This window comes from Phocoena phocoena, chromosome 10 (assembly GCF_963924675.1).
Source record: "Phocoena phocoena chromosome 10, mPhoPho1.1, whole genome shotgun sequence".
Taxonomy (NCBI): Eukaryota; Metazoa; Chordata; class Mammalia; order Artiodactyla; family Phocoenidae; genus Phocoena; species Phocoena phocoena.
Genome location: NC_089228.1, coordinates 54,217,379 through 54,236,979, shown reverse-complemented (window position 1 = coordinate 54,236,979; position 19,601 = coordinate 54,217,379). Strand labels below are relative to the sequence as shown.

Below are 19,601 nucleotides of genomic sequence, written 5' to 3'. Positions count from 1 at the left end.
ATTTTCTGCTTGAAAGCTTTGACAGCTCAAAAATGAATCCATAGACCAGACCAGTGTGAGTTGTGTCAGAAGAGATGATGATGCTGTTGTCATCGTCTCAGAATAAATTTACCTCGTTTTTGGTATCTCTCTTATCCTTTCAAGCCCGTCATTCTATAAACGTGAGCTGGAGACTGTGTCCCTGTCTTCCCCTCTGGTAGTGCTGCCAGCTCCTTAAGGCCTGATGTGAGCTCCCTGCTTCCACGGTTATCAATGACTGACGCCCTTTCCTGTTGATATTTGCTGAGTGTGGAAGAATTCAGGCTAATGGGGAAGAACCGAGTTCACCAGCTTTTATAAGGTCTAAAAACGGATACAGTATAAATAAGTTTTCCCAAGGAAGGAACAGGGTCCCATTTGTTTAGCAAGCCTCAAAAAACCTTTCATAACCTTTAGGATAAGAACAGACAGCTTTAGGGAACCGGAAAGAGGCCATCCCGGTTTTCATTTTGTTTGATCTTAAGCCCACAGTACTGTTCCTCCCATCTCCTCTCAGGCTGCAAAAATCAAAGTTCTTTGTCTATCCTCACTTTTGTCCAGCAGACAGCCCTTCACTTGATTAAGTGCGTGAACTCATGTATTAAACCCTTTCTTTTGCCTTCTTTTAAAAGTACTGTTATTTTCTGTTTTGTTTTGTTTTCTGTTTTTTTGTGTCTGTGCTTCAAAAACCGTGAAGGCAGATTTTCAGCCTAGTCTTAATTACAGAGACTTTTCTTCTATATTTAAAGAGCCCCTTAGAGGGTACATTAAAGTTAGTACCTTCTAAGGGAAGTTAGGGTGTGTTCCCTCTAACCTGTTGTACAAACACAGATGGAAGGACAAGTATTTCCATGAAGAAGCTTGCTGTCTACTGATGAAACAGACTTTTTTTTTCCTCCTTTACTTTTAAAAACTTTGCACATTCAGACACATTTCTTACCTTACACATAAAAGAGACAATATTCCTCTAGTTGATATTACGCCTTAATTTATACAGAGAGAGGGCAGGATATAAAAGGGCTTTCCTGAAGCTTAAACTTCTTTCTGTGACTTGAAAATACAGCATATGTAATTACTATTTTTCATGGACAGTCTCATTTCAGAAAAGGAAATGTGGAAAATGCTTACCTCAGTGTGATGAGTTATAGATTGATACTTTATTTCACAATATAGATCCACTGATATTCTCTCCCATTTATTCTGAGTAGCAGGACATCTAACTGAATGAAGCAGGAGGCTAGGCTTCAAAGGATGGTCTTGCAGGAGAAGGTGAAATCCCAGCTTTCCTGACTCGAGTGACCCTGTTCTATTCTCAAGGCTGAGCCCAAACTCTTGGCGTGGATGCCCAGCAGGCCTCGCCTGCTTCTCTCTGTGTTTATCACAGGTCTTAGTGCTAGGCTTTGTCTCATACTATTTACTGGGCCTAGAACACTGAAGGAGACTTTTTTACAGGCGAGGCAGGGGACAAGGAACTGAGTGCCCAGATTGGCTAAAGGAAGTTCAACAGTAGGGTCAGGCAAGGAGGGTTAGGTCAGCTCTCAAAGGAACAATGAGGCTCAGAAGTGTCCTCTCTGTGCAAGAAGTACAGAGGAAACACGAACAAGAGACAACACAACACTGGAGAAGCCGCACTCTTCTCAGGTGAGAAAATGCAGAGGTGGTCATAGCACTCTTTGGAAGCCAGCTGGTCCAGCTCCCTTACCACAAGATTCCACCTAGGAGCTCAAGAGATAGGTTGTCATAATTGAAGAGAGTCGTCAAAAGGGAAAGACTTTCTGGTAGAAGTAGGTTTGGTCCAGATGAAGAAGGCCACGGAAAAACGATAACTACCGTTACATAAACAATTGCTTCATGGAACAACTCATTCCATCTACCAAGGACTCTTTGAAGGGTGTGCTGTTACTAGCCCCATTTTACAGATGGGAAAACTGAGGTTTTAGGAGGTGGGAAAGTTGTGGAGACAAGCATCAGAGCCCTGTTGTCTGGCTCTGGCCCACAGGCCCTAACCTTCCTGGTACAGTGTTGGCCTGACCAATGGAGAGCATGTATAGCCCATGGCAGCTAGGACTACCATTATTATTTTTACAGAAGCGGGTAGTCAGTGCTACTCTGTGTATTGTGGCTTTTGACTTGAAGCCTTTCTGGAAGCATCTGGCAAGACAGTCACACACTTGGGGAACATTCAGTGATGGCCTCACTTCTGAACATTTCCAGGGGATGACTTTCGTCTCATCTCTGGGTGAGTCTCTGTTAAAAGAATCCCAAGGCTATTAAATGCTGTAGTGTGTTACAGCCTCAGTGCCTTAAAGTCTGAGATAACGTCCTTATCCTTATTTCTCTGAAGATATATCTATTCATTCTTTCATTCACTAAACCAATATTTATTGAGTACCTACTGCATGGAAGGCATTACTCAAAGTGCTCAGGGTACAGAGACTCTCAGGAGATGGCAGAGTAGAAGGATGTGAGCTCACCCCCCCTCACAAAAACACCAAAATCACAACTAACTGCTGAACAACTATCGATAAAAAAATGCTGGAAGCTATCAAAAAAGATATACTACATCCAAAGACAAAGAAGAAGCCACAACAAGATGGTAGGAGGGATGCAATCGTGATAAAATCAAATCCCATACCCATCGGGTGGGCAACACACAAACTAGAAAATAATTATATGGCAGAAGTTCTCCCACACGAGTGAAAGTTCTGAGCACCACGTCAGGCTCCCCAGCCTGGGGGTCTGGCATCAGGAGCCCCCAGAGCATCTGCTCTGAAGACCAGTGGGGTTTGATTGCAGGAATTCCACAGGACTGGGGAAAACAGAAACTCCAGTCTTGGAGGGTGCACACAAGGTTTCGTGCACACCAGGACCCAGGGGAAAAAGAAGTGACCTCATAAGAGCCTGGGCCAGACCTACCTGCTGTTTATTAGAGGGTCTCCTGTGCAGGTAGGGTGTGGCTCTGGCTCACTGCGGGGACAAAGACACTGGTGGCGGTAGTTCTGGTGAGTACTCATTGGCATGAGCCCTCCTGGAGGCCACCATTTTCTCACGAAGACCTGGCCCCACCCAACAGCCTGTAGGCTCCAATGCTGGGTCGCCTCAGGACAAACAAACAACAGGGTGGGGACACAGCCCCACCCATCAGCATAAAAGCTGTCTAAAATCTTCCTGAGCCCATAGCTTCCTGCTAAACACACCCCTTGACACAGCCCTGCCCACCAGAGGGACAAGACCCAGCTCCAGCCACCAGTGGGCAGGTACCAGTCCCTCCCACCAGGAAACTGGCACAAGCCCATTGAGCCAGCCTTATCCACCAGGGGGCAGACAGCAGAAGCAAGAAGAAATAAAACCCTGCAGCCTGTGGAACAGAAACCACAATCACAGAAAGTTACACAAAGAGATGGCAGATGAATATGTCCCAGATGAAGGAACGAGATACCCCAGGAGAACAACTAAGTGAAGTGAAGATAAGCAATCTACCTGAAAAAGAATTTTCATATACCACAATCAAGTGGGATTTATCTCAGGGATGCAAGGATTTTTCAGTATCTGCAAATCAATCAGTATGGTACACCACAATAATAATTTAAAGAATAAAAACCATATGATCATCTCAGTAGATGTAGAAAAGTTTTTGACAAAATTCAACACCAATTTATGATGAAAACTCTCCAGAAGGTGGGCATAGAGAAAACACACATCAACATAATTAAAGGCTGTATATGACAAACCTACAGCTAATATCATGCTCTGAGGAAATGCTTTCAGCTTTTCACTGTTAAGATCAGGAACAAGACAAGGATGTCCACTCACCACTTTTATTCACCATAGTTTGGAAGTTCTAGCCATGGCAATCAGAGCTGAAAAAGAAATAAAAAGAATCCACATTAGAAAAGAAGGAAAACTATCACTGTTTGCAATAACATGATACTATACATAGAAAATCCTAAAGATGTTACCAAAAGACTACTAGAGCTCATCAATGTATTTGGTAAAGTTGCAGGATACAAAATTAATACACAGAAATCTGTTGCATACACTAACAACAAAAGATCAGAAAGAGAAATTAAGGAAACAATCCCATTTACCATCGTATCAAAAATAATAAAATACCTATGAATAAACTTACCTAAGGAGGCAAAAGACCTGTACTCAAGAAACTATAAGATGGTGATGAAATAAATCAAAGATGACACATACAGATGGAAAGATATACCGTGTTCTTGGATTGGAAGAATCAATATTGTCAAAATGACTGTACTACCCAAGGCAATCTACAGATTCAATGCAGTCCCTATCAAATTACCAATGGCATTTTTCACAGAATTGGAACAAAAAAATCTTAAAATTTGTATGGAGACACAAAAGGCCCTGAATAGCCAAAGCAATCTTGGAAAAGAAAAACAGAGCCAGAGGAATCAGGCTCCCTGACTTCAGACTATACCATAAAGCTACAGTCATCAAAACAGTATGGTACTAGCACAAAACCAGAAATATAGGTCAATGGAACAGGATAGAAAGCCCAGAAATGAAACCACGCACCTGTGGTCAATTAATGTACAACAAAGGAGGCAAGACTATACAATGGAGAAAAGCGAGTCTCTTCAATAAGCTGCGCTGGGTAAACTGGAACACTACATGTAAAAGAATGAAATTAGGGCTTCCCTGCTGGCACAGTGGTTGAGAGTCCGCCTGCTGATGCAGGGAACACGGGTTCGTGCCCTGGTCCGGGAAGATCCCACATGCCGCGGAGTGCCTAGGCCCGTGAGCCATGGCCGCTGAGCCTGCGCGTCTGGAGCCTGTGCTCGGCAATGGGAGAGGCCACAACAGTGAGAGGCCCGCGTACCGCAAAAAAAAAGAATGAAATTAGAACATTCTTTAACACCAAGAATAAACTCAAAATGGATTAAAAACCTAAATGTAAGACTGTACACTATAAAACTCTTAGAGGAAAACATAGGAAGAACAGTCTCTGACATAAATTGCAGCAATATCTTTTTTGATCCGTCTCCTAGAGTAATGGAAATAAAAACAAAAATAAACAAATGGGACCTAATTAAACTCAAAAGCTTTTTGCACAGCAGAGGAAAACATAAACAAAATGAAAAGACAACCCACAGAATGGGAGAAAATATTTGCAAACGATGCGACCAACAAGGGAGTAATCTCCAAAATATACAAGCAGCTCATGCAGTTCAATGTCACACACACAAAAAAAACCCAATCAAAAAATGGGCAAAAGATCCTAAATAGACATTTCTCCAAAGAAGACATACAGCTGGTGAAGAGGCACATGAAAAGATATTCAGCATTACTAATTATTAGAGAAGTGCAAATCAAAACTACAATGAGATATCACTTCACACCAGTCAAAATGGCCATCACCAAAAAGTCTACAAACAATAAATGTTGGAGAAGGTGTGGAGAAAAGGGAACACTCTTGCACTGCTGGTGGGAATGTAAATTGGTACAGCCACTATGGAGACCAGAATGGAGGTTCCTTACAAAACTAAAAATAGAGCTATCATATGATCCAGCAATCCCACTCCTGGGCATATATCCAGAGAAAACCATGGGTCAAAAGGATATGTGTACCCCAATATTCATTGTAGCGCTGTTTATAATAGTCAAGACACAGAAGTAACCTAAATTTCCATCAACAGATGAATGGATAAAGAAGATGTGGTATGTATATACAATGGAATATTACTCAGCCATTAAAAAGAATGAAATAATGCCATTTGCAGCAACATGGGTGGACCTGGAGCTTATCATAGTAAATGAAGTAAGACAGAGAAAGACAAATATCATATGATATTGCTTATATGTGGATTCTAAAAAAAAAAATGATACAAATGAACTTATTTACAAAATAGAAACAGACTTAGAAAACACACTTATAGTTACCAAAAGAGCAAGGTTGGCCGGCAGGGGGTGATAAATTGGGAGTTTGGGATTGACATATACACACTACTATATTTTAAATAGATAATCAACAAGGACCTGCTGGTGGCTCAATGGTTAAGAATCTGCCAATGCAGGAGACACGGGTTTGAGCCCTGGTCCGGGAAGATCCTACATGCTGCAGAGCAACTAAGCCCGTGCGCCACAACTACTGAGCCTGTGCTCTAGAGCCTGCGAGCCACAACTACTGAGCTCGCATGCCACAACTACTGAAGCCCGCACACCTAGAGCCCATGCTCCGCAACAAGAGAAGCCACAGCAATGAGAAGGCTGTGCACCACAACAAAGTGTAGCCCCTGCTTGCTGCAACTAGAGAAAGCCCATGTGCAGCAACAAAGACCCAATGCAGCCAAAAATAAATAAATTAATTAAAAAATAATAATAATACCTGAAAAATGTACAGTATGACCTCAAAGGAAAAAAAAATACTAAGCACAGGGAACTCTGCTTAGTATTCTGTAATAACCTGTAAAGGAAAAGAATCTGAAAAAGAATAGATATATATGTATATGTATAACTGAATCACTTTGCTGTATGCCTGCAACTAACACAAATTGTAAATCAACTATAGTCCAATTTAAAATAAAAATTAAAAGAAAATGCGAAGGATGCAGCAGTGGAAAAAAAAAGAGACCCTGTCCTCAAGGGACTGGGTGTCTAATGAAGAGCTACTCTGCTAGAAAGACAAGTGCTGCATGAATAGATATAAAATCATAACTTAAGGGCTGGGGGTGTGTATGATGATTGCAGAAAGAAAAACAAAATAGAGTTAGGGGATAGCTAATAACAGGGGTTGTTACTTCAGGCACTTGGGTCATCTGAAAGTATAGAAAAGAGAAACCAAGAAAACAGGTTTTTCAGAGTTGCTTGAGGAGGGAACAAATGGAAGGAGGTGGCCAGTGTGTTACTGTTTTATAAAGAAGGAGGAAAGCCATGAACTCACCATCCCTCCAGGACAAATCAGGAGAGTTGTTCTCTTCTACAAAGAAGTCTCTGTCCTGGCTTTCGGCTTGTCTGGTGTCCATGCAAGTGTTTGCACCGTGTGTGGTGTGTGGGAAGCGGAGGAAGGTGGGTCCTTCAGGGCCCCCTCTGGGAGCACAGCGGGCACAATATTCACGTCACCCGAGCCAACTGGGCCCCCAGGCTGGCTGACTTCCAAATCCCTGGCCATGTCGGCCTTTGAATAGCAGCTGACACACAGCAGCCAGCAGAGCAAGTATTTTCACAAGAGGAGAAACACAACCCCAGCTTGCTGCAGCCTGTGAGGCAGACAAAACATGCAAGAGAATCAAAAGGAAAGGAGGGAAGAAAAAAAAGAGGGGTGGGAGAGGAGTGAAGAGAGCCTGGAATCGCAGCCTTCATCTTCCTGCATTTCCAGGCAGGATAATTTGGAAGGAAGGCAGATATAAAAGTCAGGGTTGTGCTCAGGGAAAAACTGCCAACAACTTCACGGCTCTATGAAGTTGGAACCATGATCAAAACAGCAGCTGCAGACCAGATGCTGACTTTCAGGGAGTGAGCATCTCCGCTGCCTGGGTCCCCTCTTGAGCTCCAGAGCCGGAGACTGCAGACTTTCTCCTGAGAGCCTCCAGCCAGACAAAGAGATGCTGTGGGGCCGGGATGGGGCGGTGGCCCTCAGTGAAAGGACTGTGGTGGGGAGGATGGGATGGGGGTGGGAAGAAGAGCAGAGAGATCTAAAACTTTCTTAGAACAGAGGCTGTGTGAAGCCCTCAAGGAAATCCCAAGGTCCCCATTGCGCCTATAGGGAGGCAGGCAGCTGAGGCGCGAGAGGGAGCCTGGTCCCAGCAGGTGGTCCTGCCGTGGTGAGCGGGGTATCTGCCTTGGGCTGGGTGCCTCGGGCCCTGGAACAGGAGCCTGAGCTGACATTCTGTAGGAAAAAGAGGGCAGGAAAAGCCACGGAGAGAAGGAACAGGCAGTGAGTCAGGAAGGGGAGGGAGCTAATGAGCCCTATGCTAGCAGGCAGGTCACCATGGGGACAACCAGAGCATGATCCCACTGGGGACCCTGGCAGTGCACAGAGCCCACGTGCACCTCAGCATCACACCCCCGGCTCAAGGAAGCCCGGTTTATCTTCCAGCCCCCATCTGCTGCTGATTGAGGGCTGCCCTTGGGGCACGTTGGGAGGGTGGACCCCAGTCGCCGGCCTGACACTCTTGGACTTGAGCCAGCGTGGGTGCACAGGGTGAGTGCTGAGCCCTGTGGCCAGCGTCCTAGGGTAGTAAGCGTGTCCTCGGCCGGCATCCACGGTTCGGCATCCGCGGATCCAGCCACTCACAGATCTTGTACTGTGTTTACAGTCCACGGTTGCTTGAATCGTGGATGCAAAGCTCACATATACAGAGGGGCAAATATGGGGCTTGTGCATCTGCAGATGTTGGTATCTGCTTCTGGTCCTGGAACCAACGCCCCACAAGTACTGAGGGAGGACTGTGTTAATGATGGTCAGCACTTGCGCTTTCTCTTGTTTTGTGGATACAGAAACTAAGGCACAAAGAGTTGATGTCTGTTTTCCAAGTCCTCATCTCTAGTTTATGATGGGTCTGGGGTAAACACAACGAATAATACCCCTACTTACGATGCATACCGTTAGCACTTTTTTTTTAAAGTGCTAAACTCGATCTTACTCTCTAAGCTGTTTGCTTTTTTTCTTAGAGGCATTTCCAAAATTTTTAAAAGATGGTATTTATTTTAAAAGATGGCACTCTCTGAACTAACCCCACTCACCTTTTGACTTGCTTTCTCTGCAGTTCTTCACATTATTTGATCAAAGGCACAAAAAGAAAAATGCAACAGTCTCATTTTTCTCCATCTGCACCACCATCAGCCTTATCCCAGGGGGAGCTCTGGAGCACGAATTGCACAGTAGTCATGTCCTCTAGGGGTGAGACAGACTGTTAGAACTCCCGTGTTGACCCAGCAATCCCACTACCGGGCATATACCCAGAGAAAACCATAATTCAAAAGGACACATGCACCCCAATATTCACTGCAGCACTATTTAGAACAGTCAGGACATGGAAGCAACCTAAATGTCCATCAACAGAGGAATAGATAAAGAAGATGTACCTATATGCAATGGAATACTACGCAGCCGTAAAAAAGAGTAAAATTGGGTCATTTGTAGAGACGTGGATGGATCTAGAAACTGTCATACAGAGTGAAGTAAGAAAGAGAAAAACAAATACCGTATATTAAGGCATATATGTGGAATCTGAACAAATTGGTCTATACGATCTTATTTACACAGCAGAAATAGAGACACAGATGTAGAGAACAAATGTATGGATACCAAGGGGGAAGTGGGGGGGATGATTTGGGAGATTGGGATTGACATATATCCACTACTATGTATAAAATAGATAACTAATGAGAACCTGCTGTATAGCACAGGGAACTCTACTCAGTGCTCTGTGGTGACCTAAATGGGAAGAAAATCCAAAAAAGAGGGGATATATGTATATGTATAGCTGATTCACTTTGTTGTACAGTAGAAACTAACACAACATTGTAAAGCAATTATACCAATTAAAAAAAAAAAACTCCCATGTTAATTCGTCATTGGCTACAGACTGCCCTCCAGGCCAGGAAGCTTCCATCAACCAAGGGTAATTCTCCACAGAAGGGAGAAATTGTGAGCCCTTACAACTCAGCGTTTGCAGCACCTCGGGGCTGTGGTGTTCTTGGCTTGGTAAAGGAGGTCTAGGCAGGCTGCCAACCACATCTGCTATGGCAGCCAAAAGAGTTGGAAATGGAGAGTCAGTGGACTGATACATTGTCTAAGGAGCAGTTTATGTCATATGCAAATCATATTACATTATATTATATTATATTATATTATATTATATTATACAAACCTCAGGGCATGGCACTAAGAGAGCATCAGTATTTGATTAGATTGAATTACAGGATAGCTCTGGAGGGGGACATGGAGGTCATCTAGTTCAGCCCATTCATTTTATAGAAAAGAAGATTTAGGTCAGAGTAAACCCTTACTGGGAACTTATCTCTTGCTTGAATTCAAGCCAGCTCATATCTATTGAAAGCGTACTGTGTATAAGGCACAATTTCAGCAGACACAAAACTCAGCCTCTGCCTTAGGTGTTAGGAGTTTACAGTCCAGTAAAAGATAAGGGACTAGAAGAAAGAAAGAAGGTGTATAAATACCATGCAAATCGGAGTTCAGATCTCACCCCAAGAGCAGTACAGATTAAGTGCTATGGGCACTTGAAGGCAAATGCAGACACACAGAAGGATGGTTTGTGCTTGTCTCAAAGTGGTGGAGGAGGGGAGGGCTTCATCCCAACTAAGGAAAAGGAAAATACCCTGCCAGCTCTTCTAGTTGGGTGAGGCGGAAAAAGATAAATATGCAAGTAAGGTTCTGGGAAAGGGGGAAAATCAAATAAACAAGAACAAGCCATCTCTTTTCAAAATGTCATTTCGCCTTAAATGCTTCTTCAGTTCTCAGCCTGGATGGGCAAATTATTGAAAGTTTCACTCATTAAACAGGGTTATTTTGAAGTAAAGGCCAAAGGTCCTATTTATTTTGGAGGAAAATGGCGAATCCAGCCCACTCTTCCCTTTTGGCTCAGGCATGTTTCAGTACTGGAGTGATTTTATTTTCTAAATTGTCCTGTGATGCACTGACATGGGTATTGTCCCACCCACTTAAATTAATAGATGTTCTAATATTCACCCAGAGTTTATGCATTGGCCACTTTGGACAGGATCTAAGATTAATCCATTCATTCACTCAACAAAGCATTTATTGAGAGCCTGTTGTATGGGAGGCCCTGCCATGGGTGCCAGGAATACAAGCATGAGAAAGGGACTCTGAACCTGCCTGCAGACGCTCACCATCTGGTCGAGTGAGACAGATAAGCAGTGGCTGTACACCCTAAAGTAGAGCTCTGCCCCAGACGTCTAATAAAGAATCGCTCTGGGGATATTCAAGGAAGCTTCTATAAAGATATCGACCCCTAGAACATGAGGGGGGATCAAGATGGCAGAGTAGGAAGACCCTGAGCTAACCTCCCCCCATGAACATGTCAAAACTACCACTACATATAAAGCAGATCTCTCTGAGAATGACCTGAAGATTAGCAGATCAGCTCTTCTATAACAAAGGCTATAAAGAAAGAACCACTCAAAGTCAGGTAGGAGGCAAGGACAAGTGATCTCGTCCAGACCCACACCCCTACTGCATGACCCAGAAGAGGAGGGAGTATCACAAGCTCCAGGATCCTCCCTGGGAAGCAGGAGGTTCGAGCCCCATATTAAGCACCCCAGCCCTGGGGTCTGGCACTGGAAGATGAGCCCCCTTGGCTGGTTGGAAAACCAGTGGGGCTTACCAGAGGACTGTAAGAAACCAAGACCCCACTCTTGAAGAGCACACAGACAGATTTGCTTGCTCCCTGCCCCAGAGCAGAGGCAGCACCCCAGGAAAAGACACGGTCCGTGCTCACTTCAGATCCAGCTCTCCCACCAAAGCCACAAAGGGCACATGCAGACTGCATAGGGATGCACACAAGGATATGCCTTCAAGATCAGGATAGATAACTTTTTCACTTAATTTAAGAGAGACAAACAGAACTAGTCAAAGTGAGAAGACAGAGGACTCTATTTCAAATGAAGAAACAAGATAAACCCCTACTGAAACACAGATAAATAATTTACCTGATATAAAGAATTCAAAGCAATAGTAATAAAAATACCTTGATACAAATGAAAATAAAAACACAACTTTTCAAAAATCTGTGGGACATAGCAAAAGCAGTTATAAGAGGAAAGTTTATAGTGATACAGGCCTACTTCAAGAAACAAAAATCTCAAACAACCTACCTTACAACCTAAAAGAGTTAGAAAAAGAAGGAACAAAGCCCAAAGTCAGCAGAAGGAAGGAAATAATAAAGATCATAGAGGAAACAAAATAGAGATCAAGAAAACAATAGAAAAGATTAATGAAACCAAGAACTGGCTTTTTGAAAAGAGAAACAAAATGGATAAACCTTTAGCCAGGTTCACCAAGAAGAAAAGAGAGAGGACCCAAATAAACAAAATAAGATATTAAGGTGGAGAAGTAACAACTGATATCACAGAGATAGAAAAAAATCGTAAGATAATACTACTAACAGTTATGCCAACAAATTGGACTACATGGAATAAATGGACAAATTTCTAGAAACATACAACCTACCAAGATTAAATCAAGAAGAAACAGAAAATTTGAAGAGACCAATCACTAGAAGTGAAATTGAATTTGTAATTAAAAAACTCCCAGCAAACAGGGCTGGATGTCCAGGGCTGGATGCCTTCACAGGTGAATTCTGCCAAACATATAAAGAAGAGTTAATGCCTTTATTTCAAAAACTATTGCAAAAAAATTGAAGTGGAGGGAACATGTCTAAACTACGAGGTCAGATTTACAATTTACAAATTCTAAGAGGTCACCATTACCCTGACACAAAAACCAGACAAAGGCATTATAAAAAAAAAAAGAAAATTACAGGCCGTTATCCCTGATGAACATAGATCTTCAACAAAATATCAGCAAACTGAATTCAATAGTACATAAAAAGTCTCATACATTGTGATCATATGGGATTTATTCCAGGGGTTATGGATGTTCAGTATCTGCCAATCAATCAATGTTTTACAGTACATTAACAAAATGAAAGAATAGTCATATGATCATCTCAATCGATGTGGAAAAAGCATTTGACAAAATTCAACATCCATTCATGATAAAAACTCTCAACAAGATGGTATGGAGAAAACACACTTCAACTTAATTAAGACCATTGTGATAAAGCCACAGCTAAATAACATTATACTTAATGGTGAAAAGCTGAAAGGTTTTTGTCTAAGATTAGGAACAAGACAAGTATGCCCACGGTTGTCACTTCTATTTAACATATTATTGGAAGTCTTAGGCAGAGCAGTCAAACAAGAAAAAGATACAAAAAGGCATCTAAATTAGAAGGGAAGAAGTAAAATTGTCACTGTTTGCAGATGACATGAAACCATATGTAGAAAACCCTAAAGACACCATCAAAAAACTATTGGGAGTAATAAATGAATTCAGTTAAGTTGCAGGATACAAGATTAATATACAGAAATCTGTTGCATTTCTGTACACTAATGATGAACTATCAGAAAGAGAAGTTAAGAAAACAATCCCATTTATAATCAAATCAAAAAGATTAAAATACCTAGGGATAAATTTAACCAAGGAGGTAAAAGACTTGTACTCTAAATACTATGACATTGAAGAAGGAAATTGAAGATGATACAGATAAATAGATATCCCATATTCATGGAATAAAAGAATTAATATTGTTAAAATGTCCATACTCTTTAAAGCAATCTACAGGTTTAAAGCAATCCCTATCAAAATACCCATGACATTTTTCACAGAACTAGAACAAATAATCCTAACATGTGTATGGAACCACAGAAGACCCTGAATAGCCAAAGCAATCTTGAGAAAAAAGAACAAAATTGGAGGGATCACACTCCCTGACTTCAGATTATACTACAAAGCAGCAGTAATCAAAACAGTATGGTATGGCACAAAAACAGACATGTAACACAGCTCAGTGGAACAGAATAGTGAGCCCAGAAATAAACCCACACACTTTTGGTCAATTAATCTACAACAAAGAAGGCAAAAATACACAATGGGGAAAAGACAGTCCCTTCAATAAGTGGTACTGAGAAAACTGGACAGTTAAATGTGAAAGAATGAAATTAGAACACCTTCTCATACTACATAAAAAAGTAAAATGTATACGTGTGTACACACAACACACAAAATGGAATATTAGCCATAAAAAAGAATGAAATTTTGCCACTTGCAACAACATGGATGGTCCTGGAGGGTATTATGCTTAGTAAAATAAGACAGAGAAAGACAAATACTGCTTGATTTCACTTACATGTGGGATCTACAAAATAAAACAAGCAAAACAAACAGACTCACAGATACAGAGAACAAACTATGGTTTCTTGCCAAAAGGGTTAGGGGTGAGGGAGATTAAGAGGTACAAACTACTAGGTATAAAATAGATAAATTACAAGGATGTAATGTACAGCACAGGAAATATAGCCAGTTTTTTATAATAACTTTACATGGAATATAATCCGTAAAAATATTGAGTTAACTATGTTGTATACCTGAAACTGATATAACATGGTAAGTCAACTAACTATACTTCAATAAGAAAAATTAGAAGAAAATCAGCAACCTGAATTTCCCTTAAAAAAAGAAGAAAAGATTTTGTCCTTAGTTGAAACCTGAAGTCCTAATGAAGTGTTTACATCATCCTTCTTTATTTTCTTTTTAGCAAGTATCACTGAAGGAAAGTTACCTTTTTAAATTTTGTTTGTTGGTGTTATCAGTCGCTCTCCTCTGTCATCTAAAACAGCATTTCTGAACCTCTTTTTCATTATTACTATTGCAAGGAGCCTTTGTAGACATTTTTTTCTTAATCACTACTCCCCATGATTTTTCTCCCTGTGGGAAAATTATACATGATATAAAGTTCACCAGTTTAGCCATTTTTAAGTGGTTACAATTCACAACTTAAGTGGTACAGTTCGATAGCATTAAGTACATTCACAGTGTTGTGTAATTATCACCATTATCTATTTCCACAACTTTTTCATCCTCCCCAACTGAAACCCTGTACCTATTAAACAATATCTCTCTACCTCTTCTACCCCCATCCCCTGGCAACCACTATTCTGCTCTCTGTCTCTGTGAATTAGCCTGTCCCAGGTACCTCATATAAGGGGAATCATACAATATTTGTCCTTTCGTGTCTGGCTTATTTCACTAAGCATAATCTGTATTGTAGCATCTATCAGAATTTCATTCCTTTTTTTTATGGCTGAATCTCCCCAAGAAATTTAATACCACATATTAAATCTATTTATGTACTGTGGACCTTTGTAGGGCCACAAACCATTGTAATATGTAAGATTTTTCTACCTCCCAAGAACCAGGATTGCCCCATTGAGATGTCTGCATTAAAACCTGAATCCCCTGACCTTGTTGGTCTTGTTCTCTGCTCTGTCCCCAGCTGTTAGGACATCGTGGGCACTCAACAGTCATGTGTTGAATACTTCTCAAGCTCCTTCCACAACCCCTCCTTATATTTGAACCCACAAGAATTAAAAATTGCCCCTAGCGTAATCACAGGTGCATCACACTCAGTGTCTTAGCTGTGCACACCCTTCTCAAGGGCCCTGTGTTTGTCTGCTCTCTCCAACAGAAGTGAAGGATTATGAGCCTCCATTCGGTTCCAAGGTGCGGGAGCATCCCTGTGTCGAAAGCATGAAGGACAACGTGTTGAGAGATCGAGGACGACCTGAAATCCCAAGCTCCTGGCTCAACCACCAGGTAAGGAGTGACTGTTGCGAACGGCAAGTGAAGTTCATTTGGAGTAATATCTTAGGTAGGAGAGAATTCCTGGCTATTGGGCATCAATCTGAGGCAGGTCCCTTTGTTTTCCATGACCCTGTTCACTTTTCTTTATAAAGAAGTTTCAGTAAAGTGGGATGACCTTGTTATTGCACGTTCTACCCACCATTCAGAAAGGGCTCAAACAGAATCATTTGACGGGCATTTGTCATATTGTCCAAGCCGTCTTGCTTCTGAGTTAAAATATTTTGTTTGCAGCCTGTGCCACTCACCTCTTATAGGGAGTTTATGTTTTGTTCCCTTCTGGGTTCCAAATGTTTTCTTCTGGGAATCTTCAGCTCTGGCAGGAAATACTTAGTGAGAAAGAAGGGGTGTTTGGCAGCCAGCTGGCCTGCAAGGGGCTGCTGTGTGCTCAGGCTGCGGTAGGTGTGTCGAGAAGGAGGCTGGGATAAAGGAAAGCACAGAAGAGCAAAGGGCAAGGGAACAAATAGGAAATCTGTCTTTCCAGAACTTCCTAATGGCTTCTTTTTTTTTTTTCTTTTTAAGCAATGGTAGGTAAGGCCATCCATCCATAGCAGGGCAGTGGTTCTGACATACAGGGAGACCTATCGAAATTCCCCTCATCAAAATGCCCCCAATCAGAGGAAAAGAAGGAGGCATAGGTTGTGAGAGCTGGGGACTGCCAGGCACAGCAGGGAAGAGCCGTGAATGAGGGAGAGGGGCCTTGTGCCCATAGCTCACTGACAAGACTGTCCTTTCCATTGACGTAAACCATTTATGGCCGCCTTTGGCTGAATTCCCTTACCCAGGGAAGGCTGGGGCTAAGTCATAGGTTTCCTAAGGGCAAGGCAGATAAGTCAGATAAAAAAACAGAAACCACAAGTCAGGTGCAATCAAGGAGACAGATGGAGCAGGAAGCCTGGTGTGTGCCAGCCCTCGCCAAGAGCCACTTCAGCGGACAGACCCTGATAAAGCCGGGGGAGAGCGTGGACCAGGACGTGGCCTAGGGCTTCTCCCTGGGTTTCAGGAAAGCCTCTTTGGCTTTGAAAATGCAAGACTATTTTGTGTTAACTCTGAAATCAGAAGGCACTAGTATTGTTTCTTTCAAACTCTTGTTGCCTCCTCTGCTGTACAGTTCTTCTAATGAAGCCATTATTCATGATGATAAAATTCTGGAAAGAATTTGCATAATACATTTTTTCTCTTAATGAGATTTGTTGCCCTATTTATTTCAAGTTAATGCTTAATATTTAATTTAATTTACTGCCTGTAATTACAGTGCCAGAATGAAATAAATGTTACTCGTGTACCAACAATAACGCTCCACTCTTAACAGGGCCATCAACCAATACCACCAATTAGGTGAATTACACAATTAATTCAACATCATGCACTCACCCACAGGGCGGGAAGGGAGGGTCAGGTTCCTAGGTGTGTAGGGAAAGTTGCTGGTTAGACTGCAGACAGGAGAGTGCCATTCTCAGGGCAGAGCTGGGATTGATCCATTCCACCTGGCCACTTGTGTGAGGGGACACCAGTGATAGGGTCGGGCCTCTGACTGGCAAGAGCACAGTCTGTTTCCACCTATTGGGCTATCTAGTTAATCCGTGCCTGCTTCATTTCCAAAAAATGACTTGAAATAACAAAAATATTTGCAATGCAAAATAAAAATTAAAGCCATGAAAGAAGACCCTTGTCACACATTGTGGGCAGCATTTTCTGGATGGGCCTTTTGAATGGGGCCTTTATGGGGTTAGGTTGAACTCTCTGAAACAGCCTGCAGGACCTACAAAGACAGACAGGGCCCAGCCTGATGCAGGAGAGGAGGGGCCTAGCAGAGGGTCTCCCCAGCAGCTGCTGGAAGATGGGACTTGAACCCAGAAAACGCAACCAGACCAACGCCTGGACTTCACTCAGATATTCAGTCCTGTTTACATAGGAATGTGTACATGATTCCAGCTCTTAAGACTCTCTGGAAAAGGCAAAACCATTAAGACAATAAGCAGATCAGTGGTGGTCAGGGGCTGAGGGGGGAGGAAGGAGGGGTGACGAGGTGGAGCACAGAGGCTGTTTAGGGCAGTGGCCTTCTGTGGACACTATGATGATGGACACATCTGCCAGAATCCACGTCCTGTACATTACCGTGAACCGTGTTCTGGTTGACTTCAGTTGATAGTGACGTGTCAGTGTTGGTTCACCGATTTTAACAAATGCACACACAGATGCAAGGTGTTGATGGCGGGGGAGGTTGTCCGCGAGGGTGGAGGGCATATATGGGAACTCTGTAATTTCCATTTGATTTTGCTATGAACCTAAAACTGCCCTCAACAGTAAAGCCTAAAGCTATGCCCCTCCTCACCAAACAGAAAGGTGTGAAATGGCATTAGAAGCCCACTTCACGGGAATTTTCAGGATTGGGGATGCTGCTGTGCCCCAGGAGCCTACTGGGGGGTCTTGTGCTGTGTCTTCATTTCCCCACTTCCTACGATCGGATGGCCCTGGAACGCTGGCCGCCTGCAGCTGCAGTCACATGGTGCTGGGGACTGGCCTGCAGGCGGGGACAGAGCGATGGCGGCAGAGACAAGGCAGGGGCTGCCTTGCCCCCAGGAGCCGCCATCCCCTCTCAGAGGCCTGTGGACCCTCTCCCCCTGCAGGGCATCCAGATGGTGTGTGAGACGCTGGCCGAGTGCTGGGACCACGACCCCGAGGCCCGGCTCACGGCGCAGTGTGTGGCCGAGCGCTTCAGCGAGCTGGAGCATCTGGACAGACTCTCGGGCAGGAGCAGTTCGGAGGAGAAGATTCCCGAAGACGGCTCCCTGAACACTACCAAATAGCTCTTCCAGCGGCTGGCCGAGTGTGGCTGCCCCTGTGGCCAAAGAACAGAGGCAGCAGGAAGCTGCCCCTGAACGATGCTTCCTGGAACCCCGGGGCCGCTCCCTCCCCCCCGAGCTGGGGAGGGGGTGACAGGAAGCATCCTATGTCTTTGACTTTGTCATAGGATAAGCTGTGTTAGCACTTCCTCAGGAAATGAGATTGATTTTTACAATAGCCAATAACATTTGCACTTTATTAATGCCTGTATATAAATATGGAATAGCTATGTTTTATATATATCTATATATGTTTATATCTATCTATACAGCCATACTCTAGAAAGAGGTGAGGAAAAAGATCAAATATGCCCAAGAAATGGGTTGGATGGGCGAGCTTGGCACTGAGCACAGAAGGAAGGGCTCTGGGGCAGCCTCAGCACTTGGCAGTCACTCATGTGCTGGGCCTCTGAGCACACAGGGGTTGGGGGGGTGCGGGGGGGGTGCGGTCTTTGCCTTCAGAGAGAGACTCCAGGTCTCAGAGCCTGCTGTGGCCAAGTTGCACTTGCTTTTGCAAAGTAATAATTCCCTGTACAGGGTCCTGTTCTGGCCATGGAGCTGATTGGAGTCGCACTGTTTGGGGACCAGACCCTGGGGTCCCCGTGTGCCATCATCTCTCCTGGACTTGTCACCGGAGCTTCACGACCCACCTCTGGTTTGTGAACCTCCTTCCTCAGCTGGTTCAGAAACTTTGCTCCATTTCTAATTGCTTAAATGTTTTAAGCCCCATGTTTTACCTTCACAGGCTACAGAAAAATCAGGACACATTTCCCCACCCATGAAATTGCCACACGTTCTACTAATAAGAAATTGTTATTTTTAAAAAAATTCCCCCCCCCATACCTATGTTACTGTTCCCTGTTTCCTAAAAGGGAACAGGTCTCCCTTCCAGGTTCTTTATGTTTAGTTTTTTATCACTCTCTGCAGTCTCCAGCTTTCTATGCAACACTAGTAGGTTCTATGCTCTGGGCTTCAGGGGACTCGAGCACATTTTGGCCAAGGGGAAAGTATTTGAGCAGCACAGCACTGCCACATCAGGAATCTCCTCAGGCACTCTGAACGTGTGTCTTGCTTGGCCAGCACGGTGTTTAACAAAATCGAGGCACTTTTTAAATACTTGGAGATTTTGCAAAAAAAAAAAAAAAAAAAATTGGATCCTCAAGTAAGACTAGAGAGCAAATGGTTTCCAGTTCTCTCTGGTCCACATCATTCACACATGCAGGTGTGGACACTCTTAGAAAGCTGCTCACTTCCGCCATGAACGTTTGTGTTTTCCACCCACCACCACCCCAGTCTGGGAATTAAAC

At 43.3% G+C, this 19,601-nt stretch overlaps 1 protein-coding gene across 3 annotated transcripts in view; it reads left to right on the top strand.

The window, feature by feature from the left end:
- TGFBR2 (transforming growth factor beta receptor 2) overlaps positions 1 to 18,258 on the top strand; it is a 91,940-nt gene extending 73,682 nt beyond the window's left edge. For 2 of the 3 annotated variants that reach the window (XM_065884757.1, XM_065884755.1), the window contains 2 exons: positions 15,276 to 15,403; positions 18,079 to 18,258. In XM_065884757.1, the coding sequence (XP_065740829.1) occupies positions 15,276 to 15,403; positions 18,079 to 18,258 (308 nt within the window). The remainder of the gene's footprint in view (positions 1 to 15,275; positions 15,404 to 18,078) is intronic. The other variant, XM_065884756.1, reaches the window with a different exon arrangement.
- The last annotated feature ends 1,343 nt before the right edge of the window (positions 18,259 to 19,601 follow it).